We start from the raw sequence: 18969 nt of genomic DNA on the forward strand, positions 1-18969 counted from the left end.
CAATGTTTAATATTTGATCCTTATCTTCTGTATAAGTGGATTGCATTTTTTTTTATTGACGGTATTAAAAATGATATCGTCACTACCTGTGTGCCCCGCCGGTATACCTTAATACCTTAATACCGCCCAACCCTAGTAGTGTAGTTAAATTAAATCTTAATTTACTAGTCAAGTCTGTGTCATGGGGCCGGCTGTGGGCATCAAGTGGGCATCAAGGAGAGGCTGGTGAATGGATGATAATATCAGCATATATACCTGTTCAGACTCGGGTCCATAGAAGTACTGTAAGATTTTGTCCACATTGCATGAACTATGTGGATGGTAGTGCAGAAAAAAGGGAGTTCCTTTGTAATGGCGATGGGCAACTTTGAGGCCACACCCCTGCCACACCCCTGCCACACTCTTAACTCTTTTGTAAGAGTTTTGGAATGCGTCTATTCCCTATGGTGTCCTGAGTGAACACAGTGAATTTCAGCTCAATTAGATGAAGTATGCGAGGCGTGAAAAGTTTTGTTGGAGGGTCACAAACCGCCAAAGATTGCCGCAAAAGTCAAAATGGCTCTCGCACCATTTGGGCTCTAATAATCGATACAATCCAATTATCGCTCAGCCCTACTGGTGATTTTAGATTGCTTTACTTGGGTAGCACTGATACAAGTTTCCCAGGAGGTGTGCGAGATGATGTCTATCGCTTTCATTTTCCTCCACAAGGCACCCTGTGTGATAAACAATTTAGAAAATGGTTTATCCCTTCCCCTTATGATATCCTAAGACTACTCAGTCATTGTTTTTCTGCTCTTTATTTCATCCTTTCCTCCACACATGTGATGCTCATTGCCCTGTATCTTGGTTAGCTGACTCACTCTTTGTTTCCGTCGCCCCTCTCTGCTGAGGATTTTGCTTACTTCTGAGATTTTTTTTGTTTAATTGAATGACTAATATAGTTTTTTTCTCCACATTGTAACAAGTTAAACCCAGAAGCTTAGTAAGGGCAGACTAAAACACTTCCAACCGCCTGCTAACAACAAAAGATTGCAGGGTCTGGCTTGTCTATACTTAGCCTTTATCTTGGTGGTGTCGCCTCCTTGGTTTCCATAAGTGCCAACTGAACAAGTGATGCTATGTTTATCTCCCTGCAGACTCTTTAGTTGGGCATATTGATGTTTGTTACAGCCTTACATGCGCCAACTAGCTGTTGTAGCTATCCTTAAGCTAGGTTGTTGTTGTAGAAATAGTTAACTACAAAAAAATTATTCTGTATTCCTTTGACCTCTTTAGTCTAAATTGCTCTTAGCTTCTTTTGCACCAAATTCCAGATGGCTTGGCCAATGATAACAGTTAATAATAGATAGATAATCATAATGGTTATATCCCCAAATGTTTGTTTACCAAATAAAACCACTGTTGGAATTCTCTTTGTACAATGTCAACCTAGCATGTAACTATACCCTCAAAAGAGTGGACCTCTTATAGTTGAATTAAAACAAAACCTTTCATGTACTTAATTGGAATGGTTTTAGTAACACTTTCTTCTGTGAGACCTTCTGCTCCCTTTCTTGGTCTCTGTGTTGAAATTCACTATTGGAATGTCAGTAAAGTTTTTTAATATACATTAGATGTTTTCCAGCAGTGGACTTGGCACTCAGTGTTAGGATGGTACAGCAGTGCACAGAAGTATCAATCACTAGGGTGGGAATCTTCAGGTACCTTTTGATTCGATTATTAATTGATAAATGATGCAGCTGGAATCAATGCATCCTAAACCAATTAAGCAACATATTTTTCCCTCACTGAGTTATTACTAATTACTGGCACCTGCTATAGACAGAGAAACAAGAGATAAATGTGTCCTAGCTTATTCAGACAAAACAAAAATATTTCATTGTACAAAAATAGGACTGCATTTTATAGAAAAAAAATATATAATGTGATTCTTTGTTAGAAATAATAATGCTTTCAGATTTCAGTAAGCAACATAAAAGGTTGTAATGTGTACACAGCCAGTTATGGGCAACTAGTCATTTTGATAATTATGTGTCATGGGGCGGGCTGTGGGCATTAAGTGAAGAGAGAGGCTGGTAAATGGATGATTCTTACTTTAGTTTAATGTTATTTGAATGTTGTTTGATAGATGGACATATGTTAGCAGATGTAGCTAATGAAGTTAGTTAACTAATGAGTAGTGTACCAACATCATGATTGAGGGACATGATGAAAACACAGCACACAGCAAGACACCTTTAATCTTGATAATCTTGATACTCGCAGTGCAGTGCACCAGCACCAGCAGTGCACCAGCACCAGCAGTGCAGTCCTCAGCTGTCAGTCTGGTTTGTTGACATGGCCCTAAAACTTGCATGTTGTTTGAAGATCTTGTATTAACAATAAGAGCTCTCACTCTTTCGATATACTACATACATACACAAACACGCAATGATGCAAGCGATCAGGAGAGAGTGGGACATCTGCTACAAAAGGTCTTTGTAGCACCATGAGGATAGATGAGAGACTGATCAGCCATGATTGTATGTGCCCGTCCCAGTAAAGTGTCTGGCTGACATTGCACTAAAAGTGAATCAAGTTGGTGCATCAACAGCTGTGATAATCAGAAAGTACTGTCCAAGTTTGCATTTATTTCTATACACCTGAATTATAATTTTATTATAAATCTTTTATGTAGATACAATGATTTTTATAAACAGAAACGGTTTCCAGTTGTGATTGTCTTCAATCTACTCTGTGTTGGATATTTCAGTCTTGCATGCAAGCCGACTATGACCCTGGCCTTGGCCTAGCTAAATGTCCTGAGCTAATTTAGTCCCACTGCTCTAAGTTTTGCTGCTAGCATGCTAGCCAGCTAAGACATTCTATTAATAGCTACCATCGCAGCAGATGTGTTTACAGGCAGGCAGGCACAGGGACTGCTGGCTAATGCTGCTTCTGACTAAAGCCACATTTACCTCTTCAGTTGCCATGTGTGCATATGCACATGCAGAAAAGCTTTCCCCTGGCAGGCAGGCCTGCTGGCAGTGCTGCCAACTAGGCCTGTCACGATAACAGATTTTGCTGGGCGATTAATTGCCAAGAGAAATTATTGAGATAAGCGATAATATTGTCGTTTTGAGACCATGTTCAACTAATATAATGATAACGACATATAATGCAAGTACACCCTTTCAAAGATCAATAAACTTTAATTTCTGAAGAACATTTAACACTGGAAAGGCCCCCAATCATCAACATTATTATTGTAGTAGTTGTTATTAGGGCCCGAGCACCGAAAGGTGCAAGAGCCCTATTGAAATGCAAGCGTTTATTAGTGGAACAATGCACTAGAGTGCACTAGAGTGGAGTGCATTGGCCCACTATTACTATTGTAAATACTTATTTAGTGCATTGTTCCACTATTACTATTGTAAAAACGTATTCTTATTATTATTCTCCATCTTCCGCCCAATTTTCGTCGCGTAACTAGTCCCACAGCTTTTGCGCCAGCGACCTGAAACTTTCACAGAACGTCCGGCCATATCGGGAATGGTGTGCTATGACTTTTCTTTCCGTTCCGACGTACGGTTTTCGCGTAAATCGCAAAAAACCAATGGGCGAATGACATAGACGGTGAATGGGGAGAGCGAGAACCCGCTAGAGCTAAAAGGTAAACTACTTCAATTTGTGGCCACACTGGGTGCTCCACATTAGATAAATATGCTATCAAAATGTAGGGATTTTTGTCCCGGTCAAGCTGGTGCACCTCTCTTCTCCATGTGACCCACGGTTTTTGGTCAGGTGACCCTCAAGCGAAGGGAGCGCCACTCCCTCCTCCCATCCGCTCCCATGTTAAACTTGGCCAAGATTTCAGATGAAAATCCTGATGGGCAAGGCATTTCTAACCTGCCAGTACGGACACATACGTTGATCAAAACACATGAATTTGAAAATGGCATTAGTAGACAAGTGTCTGGCGCTGATGGTGGAAGAATTTTTCCTCTCGGACTTTTCGTTGTCTAATAAAAAGCATTTGTTTCGGAGGCTGTTTCTAGCTGCTTCTGAGTTTTCTGAGCTGTCTGTGCTCTCTCCCTCTGCAACAGGGTTTCCAGGGTAACCTCCACAGGTGCTCTAACTGACTTGGAGGCTTCTCTGATGACATCAGCAAAGATGGCTGCTCCCATTAACAATGCATTGGGCTCATTCAAACCAATGTAACTACACTGTATTGATCCATACACAGGCAGACACACACATACATACACATCTATACAGGACACATGCACACAGACACACACACACACACACACACACACACACACACACTGATTTTCAAAATAAAAGCCTCCAAATCATTACAGACCTTACTAGGCCTGGTAAACTACATACAAGCCACCCAGAAATATGCAGACACACACTATACACACTTGCCAACACACAGACACACAAACAGGGATTTTCAAAATAAAAGACCCTGCACAATAACAGGATATGGCTGACGTGTAGATTTTCAAAATAAAACACTTAAACATGTTTTAACATGCATTAGGGAGTGTCCCCAACCCACACCCGCACACACACTTACACAGACACACACTGATTTTCAAAATAAAAGCCCCAAATTCATTACACAGCTAACTAGCGCTAGCCACCCCTACAAATTATACATCAAATCGACCGGCTCGGTCAGGACTACTACCCTCTGGTAGTAGCAGGTTTGGTGGCGATCGGATAAATGGTGTTTGAAAAAATCCCGAAAAACTGCAATCAACCCTCCCCACAGGCATCAAATTACTATTAAAACTTTGAAGGCATGCCGTTTGGGCGGCGGCGGCTGCTGGTCCCGCGGACCACAAGGGCTGCGAGGGCCCGTCATCGCTGCTTGCAGCTTTAATTTATTATTATTATTATTATTATTAGGGCCCGAGCACCGAAAGGTGCAAGAGCCCTATTGAAATGCAAGGAATTATTATTATTAGGCCCCGAGCACCGAAATTTCACCAAATTTGGCACAAAATTGTCCCCCGACGAAAATCGTATCTTGACACTGTCGCTATTGGCGGGCGTGGCAGCATGACTCTGCAGCGCCCCCTAAAGTGTGAAAATATTCACCGCAACTGCTACAGACTTCAGACTCCGTACACTGATTCCTGTACACTGCGAAAATTCCACGATGTACAGGAAGTCTGCCATTTTGGAAAAAAAACACGCCTTGTTCCAATCAGCACACCCTACACTTTTGCGAACTCCTCCTAGGGGAATCGCTTGATACGGCTGAAAATTGGTACACTCGCCCTTAAGGGGTCAGGGACCAAAAGTTATCAAAAACGCAGCCTTCGCCAATGCACAGGAAATGGATGTGTTTGTTGCTGTATCTCCCACATACTTCATCCGATGTGGATGAAAAAAATCAGGCATGGCATTCTGACCAGATTGATATGTTAATGACCACAAACTCTCATAGCGCCACCTACTGGCAGTATGAATTGTGTTCAGGCTGATTATCCATGTTCCACACCTCGTATTTGAACGAACTCCTCCTAGGGAAATACTCTGTCAGACCTGTGAATTTGTCACCTGGTTCTGAACACATGGCTGAGCAAAAGTTATCAAAAACGCAGCTCGATGTTACACCATGTGGGCGGGGCATCGCCACAAAGGTGACCCTTCGCCACCATAGAGAAAGCTTCTGTGTTTCTTGATTTGTTCATCCTACCTGCCTCTTACTCTATCATGACATCAGCCCCTGCACACCTTTTTATATCACCTCATCGTCATATGTGGGCGTGGCCACATGGCTCAGCAGCGCCCCCTGGAATGAGATCTACTTCCCCGTTTGACCTACAGACACGAAAATTGGTACGCATATGTATCACCTCTAGACAAGAAAAAAAGTCTCTTGGAGGTATCCTCTAAAACGCACAGGAAGTCCGCCATTTTGAAAAAACTGTGCCATTTTGCAGTTTTCACTCCCCTTACTTTTACGAACTCCTCCTAGAGGATTTCTCCAATCCACCTGAAACTTGGTCTGCTTACTCTTAAGGCATTAGGGACCAAAAGTTATCAAAAACGCGGCACTTTGTCACACGGTCTGGCCGTGGCGCTGCCACAAAGTTGACCCTTCGTCAACGCACAGGAAATAGATGTATTTTTGGCTGTATCTCCCACATACTTCATCCTATGTGGATGAAACTTTACAGTCATTGGACGCTGCACAGATTGACATGCTGACATGCTACAGTCACTGTGCCACCTACTGGCCGGAGGACCTGTCTTTTGTACATCTGTGTTTTGCTGTACTCTTCTGCCCTGCAGACCATGGCTCGTGCCGGTACAGCTGGGAGAGAGGTCGTGGGACGATAGGAGAGGCGGCGGCTGCTGGTCCCGCGGACCGCAAGGGCTGCGAGGGCCCGTCATCGCTGCTTGCAGCTTTAATTATTATTAGGGCCCGAGCACCGAAAGGTGCAAGAGCCCTATTGAAATGCAAGGAATTATTAGGGCCCGAGCACCGAGTGGTGCGAAGGCCCTATTGTAATTGCTGGTATTAGTATTATTTGTCCTCCCAAACAAACGTATTTTTCACCCCTTTGCCATGCACGAAAACTCACCGGTTTTTCAGAACTTCGACACAATTCACTACGAGACTAAACATGCTTCTGCATACAACCTGCTATCAGAGAGCGTCTGTACAAGGGACGTTCTCCAAAACTACGGAGCCCCTCTGTGACATGGTAAAAGAAATAAATTGTGGCCACGAATAACGTGCGCACTAAATATTGTTATTATTAGTTGTAGTATAGTAGCCCTATTAGAATTCATGGACGGGGTGCATGGGAGCGGGCTGCCCGGCCAGAGAGCAACCTCCCCGTGCAGCAATGAGCATCCCTCTCTGGGGAACGTGCCGGAGTACTGGGGGGCTCCAGGAGCGCAGGGGAGTGGAGCGGAGCGTCCCTCTCCCTGTGCATCGTGTCGCTCCCTGCTGCCCGCTCCTGCCCGTGTCGGGCAGCAGGGAGCGATGCTAGAGCCATTAGAGAAGTTAAAGCGACATGATGGAGAGGGAGAGGGACGCTCGTTGCTCCCTGCTGCACGGGGAGGCTGCGTCCTGTCCGGCAGCCTGCTCGGGCCTTTTTACCGGCGGCTGGATAAAAGCAACTCCCCAGAAATGCGAACATTTGTAAATAATGAATTAGTTTGTGCCGTGTGAGCAGACTGTTATAAACTGTGATGTTTTACTGGAGCAGCAGATCAGTCCCTTTGCTTGTTAACGTTCTCTGTTGTTAAACTGTCAGCTGTACAGAGAGATGCGGCACTTCTCTCAAAAAGGCTCCGTCATTCAGTACGCATCTGTCGTAAGGCACGTCATCACGTTTTTACGTCTCGTTGCCATGCACTGCAAACCTGTGTAAACATTAAATTACAGACCCTTTGAGATCAGCACTAAATGACTCCCACCTAGTCTACCTGACATTTTACTGATGTCTGCTGCTCCTAAACCAGACCTGCCACATATGATCAGATCTCACCTTCACAGTAGAGTCAATAACTTGCCTGTTGCTCTGTTATCAAAACCACACAGTTTCTGAAAGTTTTAAATTTATGCTGTATGTTCATATACATTTTCTGATCTGTTCATCTGAATGCTAAGATGTTATTTTGTTTGTTGTGTAAGATATAACATATTACAAAACAGCATACACAGTTTTTATTGTTTAAAATAATGACATCGGGGACTGTTGGCCCTCGGAGAGTTTCGCATTATCGAATCTGGCCCTCCCCGAAAAAAGTTTGGCCACCCCTGCTCTAAGTTAAAGGGCGTGGCCGCTGTGGCGTCACTTCGCCATTCATACACGAACAGCTCTCTCTCCTACATACTTGCTCCAAACGGCTTCAAACTTTCTGCACGTGTTCAGAGCCCCTCCCTGAACGTCTCTATGTCATCATGATCTATGCCGCTCATGGCGCTCCCTTGTGGTGAAGACAGGAAGTGCCATGTTCTACAATGACAAAGTTTAATCCTTCCCTGTCATTACACAGCCAAATGAGGATCACAGATTTGAAGTCCTACAGAGACACCTGTTTGGTTTCCTGTATCAGGCAGGTGGCGACTGTTGAACCTTCGCCATGAAACATCAACTGCTTATAACTTCGCCGTGCATCGTCCTAACGTCCTCAAATTTTTTTCATGTCATAACGGTCCATACCCCAACACGTCTGCATGCTCATAAGTCACCTGCACAGCGCCACCTACAGGAAACCGGAAGTAACTGCTTCTTGACAATTTTCATGTATGAATCAAATTTTTTTGAGGTTTGATGCACAGACAGGTCTCCACTATTCTCACGGTGTCAGGCTCCACCCAGTGGACACATAAGGTACTGCAGCTGTTACAAATCCACCATGGATGCTCCTAAAATCCTCAAATCTTTTACATGTGATACAGACCCGACCCCGACCACGTGTGGACATCTGTGGACAGCGCCACCTACTGTAAAGAGGAGGTTACTGCATACTAACAATTTTTGCATATATTGACAGATTTGTTGCACTGACACATCTCTGCTTCTGTCTGCCAGCTTTTTCCCACCGCTGGCAAAATCGCTGCAGCTTGTGAGGGGAGCGGGTGAGAGACGGAACGGCGTGATGGGGATGGGGAGGTCGAGGTCGCGCGGAGTGCGAGGGCCCGATCATCGCTGCTTGCAGCTTTAATTATTAGGGCCCGAGCACCGAATGGTGCAAGAGCCCTATTGAAATGCAAGCGTTTATTATTCTCTTTTTTTTCTTCCGCGTCATTCGACGCAAATTTGACCCCCTGAACGTGCTAAAAAACTCACCAAATTTGGCGCACAGGTCTGGTTCGCGAAAAATGGCGATCTGAAACTGTCGCCACGACGGCGACTTGCAAAATGGCTCTACAGCGCCCCCTGGAATTTGAAAATATTCAGCGTAACAGCTATGACCATGAAAATTGGTACGCTGATGTATCGCCTCATGCCAGGAAACATGGCTTTGGAAAAAAAATTCCACCCCCTACAGGGCGTCGGCCATCTTGGAAAAACCACGCCATGTTCCAATTTGCACACCCCGCATTTTCGCGAACTCCTCCTAGGCTAATTGTTTGATACTCCTGAAAATTGGTGTGCTTGCCGTTAAGGGGTCAGGGACCAAAAGTTATCAAAAACGCAGCACTTAGTCATACGGTCTGGCTATGGCGCCACCACGAAGTTGACCCTTCGCCATTAAACAGGAAATGGATGTATTTGTGGCTGTATCGCCCACCTATGTCATCCAATGTAAATGAAAAAAATCAGGCACGCTGAGCCTGTCATTCTGAACAGATTGACATGCTAATGACCTGATACACTCATAGCGCCACCTACTGGCAGTATGAATTGTGTTCAGTCTGATTTCCATTTCCCACACCTCGTATTTGAATGAACTCCTCCTAGGGAAATACTCTGACAGACCTGAGATTTAGTCCCATAGTTTTGAAGACATGGCTGAGCAAAAGTTATCAAAAACGCAGCTCGATGTTACACCGTGTGGGCGGGGCATCGCCACAAAGGTGACCCTTTGCCACCATAAAGAAAGCTTCTGTGTTTCTTGATTTGTTCATCCTACCTGCCTCTTACTCTATCATGACATCAGCCCCTGTGCACCTTTTCATATCACCTCATCGTCATATGTGGGCGTGGCCACATGGCTCAGTAGCACCCCCTGGAATGAGATCGGCTTCCCCGTTTGACCTACAGACACGAAAATTGGTACGCATATGTATCACCTCTAGACAAGAAAAAAAGTCTCTTCGAGGTATCCTCTAAAACGCACAGGAAGTCCACCATCTTGAAAAAACTGCGCCATTTTGCATTTTTCACTCCCCGCACTTTTACGAACTCCTCCTACAGGATTTCTCCAACCCACCTGAAACTTGGTCTGCTTACTCTTAAGGCATTAGGGACCAAAAGTTATCAAAAACGCAGCACTTTATCACACGGTCTGGCCGTGGAGCCGCCACAAAGTTCACCCTTCGCCAACGCACAGGAAATACATGTATTTTTGGCTGTGTCTCCCACATACTTCATCCTATGTGGATGAAACTTTACAGTCCTGCTGAACATCAGACACTGCACAGATTGACATGCTGATATGCTACAGTCACTGCACCACCTACTGGCCGGAGGACCTGTCTTTTGTACATGTGTGTTTCGCTGTACTCTTCTGCCCTGCAGACCACAGCTCATGCCGGTACAGCTGGGAGAGAGGTCATGGGCCAATAGGGGAGGCGGCGGCTGCTGGTCCCACGAACCGCAAGGGCTGCGAGGGCCCGTCATCGCTGCTTGCAGCTTTAATTATTATTGTTGTTGTTGTTGCTGTTAATAATGATATTAATAATAATGTTGATATTATTATTGAGTAGTGGTAGGCCTATTACCATGGCTTATCTGAGCATAGTCAATGGAGTTAGGTCAAACCAACTAGCACGTCATGAGCAACAGAGAGCCAAATGACACACACTCTACCTGCTGGTGGGAGTGGGCTCACCTGTACGCACATGTTTGTGTGCACACGCGTTTGCGTGTGTGTATGTGCATCAGGCCGCTGTGCGCAGACAGCTGCAGTGAATTTTAAAAATGCCACCATGTAGACTGAAACGCATAAAAGAAACTGATAGCAGAGATGGCACGAGGACTGGGCAAGAGGACTAATGGGTGGCGCTGCCGCGTGTGCCGCCAGTAAGAAGGCAGAAAACTTCACTCGTACAACGCAGACTCTCTCTGATAGCAGGTTGTATACATAAGCATGTTTAGTCTCGTGGTGAATTGTGTCGAAGTGCTGAACCGGTGTTGTGCAGCTTCACAGCTCTCTGTGTTGCTGTAACCAACGTCCAAGCCCTGCAGTGAGCTGACCGTGAACATTCCATAAACTTACACAATAAGTTTAAAAAAAAATAAGAACTACCTGTTGATTTGACACATTTTAAGACAGAAGCCATGGGCCATATGAAGTCCGACGGCCGGACTTTGCATACTTTATACGCTACGACGAACAGGAGTGACGCCTTTTGTCAGCCAGTCTCTTTGGCAGCGAGAGGGAGAGAGAGAGAGAGAGGAAAACAAACGAGTGTGCAACTGTAATTTATCGCGGCTCGAAAAACGAGTTTATCGTGCAATTAATTGATTTATTGTCTATCGCGACAGGCCTACTGTCAACTGCTAAGCTAGTAGATAAAGCACACAGGTGTTTTGTATTCCAAGATGGCACTAGGGTGTCTAGTTGCTGGCTGTGTGTTTTACCTGAGCTGTCAGGAGGTACTTTCCTCACCTATGATTGTCAAACTCTGCGTGAGATTGGATATTTCTTCTATCAGTTTAAACCTGATCTGTTGATTAGCTCTTAACGCCTCAAGCAAATCCCTGCCCTCCTGAGGCATCCTCCTCTCTACTTTGCCCTCAATGAACGCAGCAGAAGACGTGGTAAGGTGGTAAGGAAGCTCTCCTGCGGTCTGTTCGTGTGTCTGGTCACTGGAGTGATCTGCATTTACTGGATGATTCTGCCTTCTGATCGAGGACAGTTAGGGCCCAAATAATCCGGGAGGTTTTCCCCAATGTTGATGTCGTCGGTTGTTCGGCGGACCCCGATCGACTGTTGCTGCCTCTTGCCAGCAGGCACGTACAAATTGAGAGACGTGGCATGGACCATTGGAACCGCCACTCATTGAAGCATGCTCTGTCCTTATCTGACACTCTTAATATACATCTGGTTCTGCTGAATGTCAGATTTGTCACCAAAACATTTATACTGAATGATTTCTTTACCTCACACAAACTGGATTTTATGTTCCTGAAGAAAACCTGGCTTAGTGAAGGAGTAGTTGCTTCTTTTTCGGAGCTTCTTCAACCTGAATGTAATTTCTTCAATTCCCCTCACACCATCAGCAAAGGTGGAGGACTGGCATCCTCATGTAAGCCACCCTTCACTGCCAATAATCTCCAGCTGTCATCTACTCCAGCTTTGAGTTGCAACTCTTTGAGGTAAACCTCCCAGTGACGGTTCTCTGTGCGGTTGTCTATCGGCCACCAAAATTTAACAAAGACTTTGTTTGGGACTTTGCAGACTTTGTGTCGAGTGTCGCTCCTAAATACACTCACTGTATGTGAGTGTACAGATAACTGAAGTCGGCCACACACTCTTATCTGACCATATACCTGTTATATTCTCCCCCTCTGTACCTGCACCGTCCATTACGAAAGCCGCTCCTGCCCACTGTCTCAGTGAAGAGAATTCTTAACTCCTTTTCTGCAGTGTTTTACAGACAAGATTTCTGCTATTAGAGATACGCTCCCTCAGTCTGTCCAGGACCCCTTTGCTCCTTTAGCAAGCTCAGCTGTCTTCAACCACTTTGAGCCTGTTTGACTCTCAACTCAAAAGTTGAACATTTACTAGCCAACTGACAGCATCCCTTCCCGTCTGTTCAAAGAGGTCTTCTGCTTAGTTGAGTCTTGTATTTAGAAATTTAGAAATCTGTCTCAGCTCAGTCAGTCTGGTTTTAGGCCTCTCTACAGCACTGAAACTGCTCCTAAAAGTTTTTAATGATCTCTTGCTTATCCTTGATTCTGGTAAAAGGCACTGCCATAAAGTGGTTTGAATCCTATCTTGCGGACAGATCCTTCTCTATTCAAATGGGGCAGTTTTCCTCTTCAGTGGCCACTCTGACCTACGGCAGTGTCGGTTCTGGGTCCACGGCTTGTTTAAAATGCAGTAGATCGAACTGGGACAAAGAAACATGAGCACATAACTCCAGTGCTTTCTTCCCTCCACTGGTTTCCGGACAGATACACGGCTAACCAGATGGTCGTGAAGGTTCCTCGATCTCATTTAAAAACTAGATTAGACCGAGCCTTTTAAGCTGCGGCTAAAGCAGCTAGCTCTGTGGAACACTCCGCCCTCTAGCTGTGCGGTATGCAAACGGCCTCTCCACTTTTAAATCCTTACTCAAGACCCTCTTATTTACCTTGGCCTTTGGCTGAGTACAGGCACCTGTTTTTTATGCTTTTATATTGTACCTTTGTTTTATTGTATTAGTATAATTGACATTGACACTACTTCTAGAATTCATGGGTATGTTGTCATCGGGAAGTGGTCTAATATGTCAACAGAAAATCACAACTCAGAATGTATTTGATTTCCTGTATTGGAGCAATACAACAGTAAAAGTATTTAGTCAGCACCATTTTATTGATTTTCTTTTTCTGAAGTTTGTAAATATTGCTGGTTACATTAAGGCGTTCTCTTTTAACCAACACTATAAAGGGTTAAAAAGAGAAACATGTTGTAGTTGCAAAATTGTGGGAAATTGCAAATGAAGAATTTACAAAACCATCTATAATGGTCAGACAGTCAACAGCTGAGTCTGTACCATTTACACCTTTTGTTTAATTCATAAATGACCTGCTACGTTTGGCAGTTTAAGCAGCTATGACTAAAGCTTTGGCAGCAGTTTTCTGGTGGGTGTTAATTTCCCAGCTGTTGTATTGTCTGTCTCCATATCACGGTGTTCAGGGCTCTAGACTAACTTTTTGCACTGGTTGCACTGGTGCGCCTAACTTTTTTTCTTAGGTGCACCGGCACAAAATTTAGGTGCACCGCATCACACGTCCATATATTTTTGTATGCATCAGTACATTATGTACATACATATCATCTTAAAATGAATTTGGACCTTGCATAATGAACACAGTTAAATAAAAAGTATTTTAATTACTGATAAAGTACTGATAGTACTCATTCAAATTATGGACAAACTAGCCAACAAGTCTGCCTGTCAGTAATCCATAATTCTCTTCATTTTCCTGTTTGCTTTTTCTGGCTGTCACTCCTCACTTATCTATCTGCCAATGTGAATTAAAAAATGATTAAAATTACATACACCATTATTTATTTAATAGTTGTGATTGATATATATATTTTGTTTTCTTCAACATTTCTAATGTAGCTACAGCATCTCTTCTCTCATCTTCCTCACATCTCTTCCTCTGTTTCTCCTGTGTCTCCTCTCTTTCTAAAGCTGAGCTCCAGCTGACAGACTTTTGATTCTGTCTGTCACAGTTTCAGCTGTATGCAGATATCACACTGCAGACAATGGTCCACTGTAGCAGGATAATAATTGTTTAAATGGGCGTTCGTCATGTCACCATGTTCTATAACTCCTTAAAACCAGCTGACTGCTGTCAGTCTGAGTGACTCAGCCTTCATGGATGAACCACACAGGTCAGATAACACTGTCCGTCAGACCTGCTGTTCAGTCTGTTATAAAGCTACGAGCACGTCACGCCCCCTTCCCGAACAGGACCGGCTCGTTATCATCCGTCATTCAACAGCAAATTAGCAAAACCTGCATAGTAGCAACAAATCCTGCTCTGCTGCATGTTCACCTGAACTGCGGATTCTGCTGTTCTGCAGCGAAACGTCTTTAATACCCGTCTGTCTGTCTGTCTGTGTGCGCGCAATGCGCGCTGCAGTGAGAGGGCCGTATGAGTTTTGCACACACGTTTCAAAAAGTCCGGGCCGAAACTAACTTTGTTCTTGTTCCCGATACCTCGGGTAACAGATCTCTCTGTTCTCGTGGAGTATGGAACAAGCTTTACCGCACAGGATCAGCTCTGCGCAGCATATGTCCGCGTTCTTCTTCTGGATTTCCTGCGGCCTCGGCTGACCGCAGCAGACACGTTTTCAAAGATACACACACACACAAACACACAGGGGGTCCTGCCCTTCACGGTCTCTGATTGGTTCAGACCACGATATGAGCCTGATGTGTGTCTGTTGTTGGACCACAGGGAGACTTTTAACAGTCACGGAGAATATATCTCCCTCTAACAGCTGGTCGTACCAGTGCGACCTCTGATATTTTTTGGTTGCACCATTGAGAAATTAGGTCGCATGTGCGCCCAAAATGGTCGCACTCTAGAGCCCTGGTGTTGTCTCACCACCTGACTCTCTTCTCTTTTCTTTCCCTCCTATGCATGTTCTGTTCACAGCTTTCCACTCTCTGCATTATCCTCAACTTTGCTGTGTCCCCTGCTCATCATATTTACTCTCCTCTATCCTTTGCCTTCTGTCTGCTCCACAGGCCATCCGATACCTAACCACAAACCTGTTACCAAGGCAACTGCACAGCATGATAGGAAACAGCAGCTACACACACATACCACATTTGAGTTCACTTTACTGTCCGGTTGTTCTTTTTATATTCTTGTGACAAAACTCTGTGCAGGTCAGAACAGTAATAGATATTTTATACTGTATGGCACAACTCAAGGACACAAATGGTGAATACTGGTTAACTTTTCATCAGGAGGGGAGCTGTTGGAAGGCACATGGCATTCGATTTTGTTTTTGTCTTATCCTGGTTATGAATGGTATTTTTATGAAATACAACAAACTGTTTTTTATTTCACTGTTAACAAAGAATTAAAAATAGCACTAGTTACAACTTGATATGAGTTCATTTGTTTTGTGTTGGTAAAATTTAAATTGACACTATTTGTCAAGAAGTATTTTTCAGGAATAACTACCATATAAAGAATCGATGAGTTTGCATGTGTTCAGCCAGACGATCTATTATCTCTTTTCCCACATCTTTTTAGTAATTTTTGCTCATTAATGTGTGAGTCAGAGCTCCAACCACACAGTTCTCTTTTTTAATCTCTGATACAATGCAATATGATCTGCTGAAAAACTTTTTACAACCCTCTATTGTCTATTGTCACCAGAAATGAGTCGCCAGACTGCCACTGCGCTGCCCACAGGAACTTCCAAGTGCCCCCCTTCTCAGCGCGTGCCCACTCTGTCAGGCACCACAGCCTCCAACAGTGACCTGGCCAGCCTGTTTGAGTGTCCTGTCTGTTTCGACTATGTCCTACCCCCTATACTGCAGTGCCAGTCTGGACACCTGGTAAGTACAGATCCATTACGAAAAAAGGAAAAAATGAAAAGATACTGTGAAAAAATTTCATGGGCACTATTTTTGCCTGGTTCCAGGTATGCTCTAACTGCCGGCCCAAACTCACTTGCTGCCCCACATGCCGAGGCCCTCTTGGGTCCATCAGGAACCTGGCCATGGAAAAGGTGGCCAACTCTGTCCTGTTCCCCTGCAAGTACGCCTCCTCGGGCTGTGAAGTCACTCTGCCGCACACCGACAAGACGGAGCACGAAGAACTCTGCGAGTTTCGGCCGTATTCCTGTCCCTGTCCTGGTGCCTCATGCAAGTGGCAGGGCTCCCTGGACGCTGTCATGCCTCATCTGATGCACCAACACAAGTCCATCACCACACTGCAGGTCAGACCCGAGGCTCCCATTTTAAGTTGTAATCTAGACATGTGAGGCTACTCTTTCTGTTTCAGTAACAGCAAATATTTTCACATTTTTCTCCTCTACATGTGATCATCAGGATTTTCTAATTTCCCAAGTATCCACTCTGAACAGGCAGGCATTCAGTTTGATCAGAAAGCAGTCCAGCTTCTGTATCCCACTCCACCCTACCAAGCTGATGGGGAATTTTAAAAATGCCCTCTGCTGGACCATAAAGCAAACAGTTTCAGGTGGTCTGATCAGACCAGGCTATTTATTCTGCATATGCATTGATTTTAGCATCTATTTTTATTTGAAAAGGAATAAGAATTTATGATGACTATTAAATCCTCAACGTAAACGCAACACAAACAAGTAGATGCCTGCAAAAGCTTTGAATTCCTGTTTAGGTTATCATTCTTCAAGCTCTAGTGCAGCAGTTTTGTCACCCATTTCTGGCAGTGAGAGTCAGTACACAAACACTGTCAGTGTGCCTGATATTTATTTATATATATATATATATGTATGTATATACATATACATATACATATATATATGTGTGTGTGTATGTGTGCCCAGGGGGAGGACATTGTGTTCCTGGCTACAGACATCAACCTCCCTGGCGCAGTGGATTGGGTAATGATGCAGTCCTGTTTCGGCTTCCACTTCATGCTGGTCTTGGAGAAGCAGGAGAAGTACGACGGACACCAGCAGTTCTTCGCCATTGTGCAGCTCATCGGGACACGCAAGCAGGCTGAAAATTTTGCCTACCGACTGGAGCTCAACGGGCACCGGCGCCGTCTGACCTGGGAGGCCACGCCGCGCTCTATCCACGAGGGCATCGCCACAGCCATCATGAACAGCGACTGCCTGGTGTTCGACACATCCATTGCACAGCTGTTCGCTGAGAACGGCAACCTGGGCATCAACGTGACCATCTCCATGTGCTAAGAACTTTAAATTGAGGAGAGTCAAAAAGTTACAGATTGTTAGGGGGCATTTTTAAGGAGGTCAAATCAGTCATGACCTCACGGTGCTCCCCCTCTCTGCCCCACCCCTTAAGACATAGAACTGGACTGTCTGATCGGGCAGCCGTGGTGGCCCAGGGGGTGAGAGGGATGAATGGATGGATGGGTGGAGGAATGCGTAAAACTTAATAAAAATGCATAAACTGTGTAGTGATGGCTATAGACTTGTGAACACATACACGTATGTGAGACTCATGCACGCACATGCAGTCTCTGTTTGTCATAAACACGGACACAAACTGAGAAGCTGTTCAAACTCGCTTGTTGTTTCCTGGTGTCTCAGAGTGATTTCCCACCATCCTTATTTTATTTGTCTTTTTTTCTTTTCTCCCCACCCCCCACCCGCAGTAATGCTCTGATATCTCAGATGCTGCAGCCTTTCTGAGCAAAAGGCTGGAAGCTCTGTGCCCTGTCAGCTACACTCTGAAGGCTCAAGCTGTCTTTCAACATGGACTCCTGGCCAGTGCTAGGAAGCTAGCCAGCTATCTAGCTTTCCCTCGGTTATACACCTCAGTACCCATCATACCTCCCTAGATAAACGGTTCCCAAGCTACCAGGACCTGCTGTGGCTGCTAATGACAAACTCTAACTGGAACACAGTCCATTAAAAATGTTTCTAAAATGACTGACATGGCTGTCCATGGCTGGGACAGGAACTGTCACCCATAGACGTGGATGGTTGTAGCACCATAACCACACAGTTATGTCCAGTACCAGAACCTTGGATCAGCATTAAGAATTCATGAATGTCCACACCCACTCATCTGGTCTCTCACCAGTCCCGACCCACACTGCAGACTGAGCATCGGACGCTAACCATCTTTGATAGTTATTAGGCTCTGCTGTCATACTGTATGGATTTGGATGTGGACAAGGCCTTCAGCCACATCAGCCCTGGAGCTCCTTATGTGTTTTAATTTCATATACACACAAACACATGTGTTTTATGAATTGACTGAGGAACAGAAGGTCTTTGTTGTTTTGTTTTTCAGAAAAAACACTGCATTTCAGTTTTTGTTTTTCTTTCTTTTTTGTCATTTCTTTTTAATTATTTAGTTTTTTTGTATGACAGAAGAAAATAACTCCTGATATTTGTGTTTGTGAGAGACATGGATTGTCCCTTTTCTCTCTTTTTCCCCTCTGCTCCTCTGTCACCTGTGCTCTGGCTCTGTCTCACTCTGCCATTGTCAGCCTCAACCACTGATTGACTCATCACCCAACAAGGAATGAGGGACAATTTATACCGTTACAATGTTGCTATTGTTATTATTAAATGGAGATTATCATAATTATCATTTTTTGTATTGAATTTTAAAAACAAAAATTAAACAGACAGTTGTAAAACTTGTGGCTAAACTTCAGTGTTTGTAGTTTAAAAGCAAGCTGTGTCATTCTTCTGAAGGTTTGTGTTTTTTTTTTTTTCTCCAGAGTTGGGTTGTTTCCATCTCTTTGTCTCTCTGTCCTCTTGTTTGTGTGGTAAGTCTTTTCTTTCCCCTTTTTTTGTGTTGGAGAAGAAGGAGGGAGGTCAAGCCAATCCTCTCTCCCTTTCTCTCCATGTGGAGTCTCAGTAATGTTGCTGCTCTCCCTCAACTTGACTTTTTCTGTTTTA

General features: G+C 44.4%; 1 protein-coding gene across 1 annotated transcript in view; it reads left to right on the top strand.

The window, feature by feature from the left end:
* Nucleotides 1–18710, top strand: part of siah1 (siah E3 ubiquitin protein ligase 1) — a 41965-nt gene extending 23255 nt beyond the window's left edge. The window contains exons 3-5 of the mRNA XM_028408438.1: nucleotides 15756–15937; nucleotides 16024–16320; nucleotides 16912–18710. Coding sequence (XP_028264239.1) covers nucleotides 15756–15937; nucleotides 16024–16320; nucleotides 16912–17283 — 851 coding nt within the window. The 3' untranslated portion in view covers nucleotides 17284–18710. The remainder of the gene's footprint in view (nucleotides 1–15755; nucleotides 15938–16023; nucleotides 16321–16911) is intronic.
* Nucleotides 18711–18969: the final 259 nt, after the last annotated feature.

The sequence above is a fragment of the Parambassis ranga genome, chromosome 6 (assembly GCF_900634625.1).
Source record: "Parambassis ranga chromosome 6, fParRan2.1, whole genome shotgun sequence".
Taxonomy (NCBI): Eukaryota; Metazoa; Chordata; class Actinopteri; family Ambassidae; genus Parambassis; species Parambassis ranga.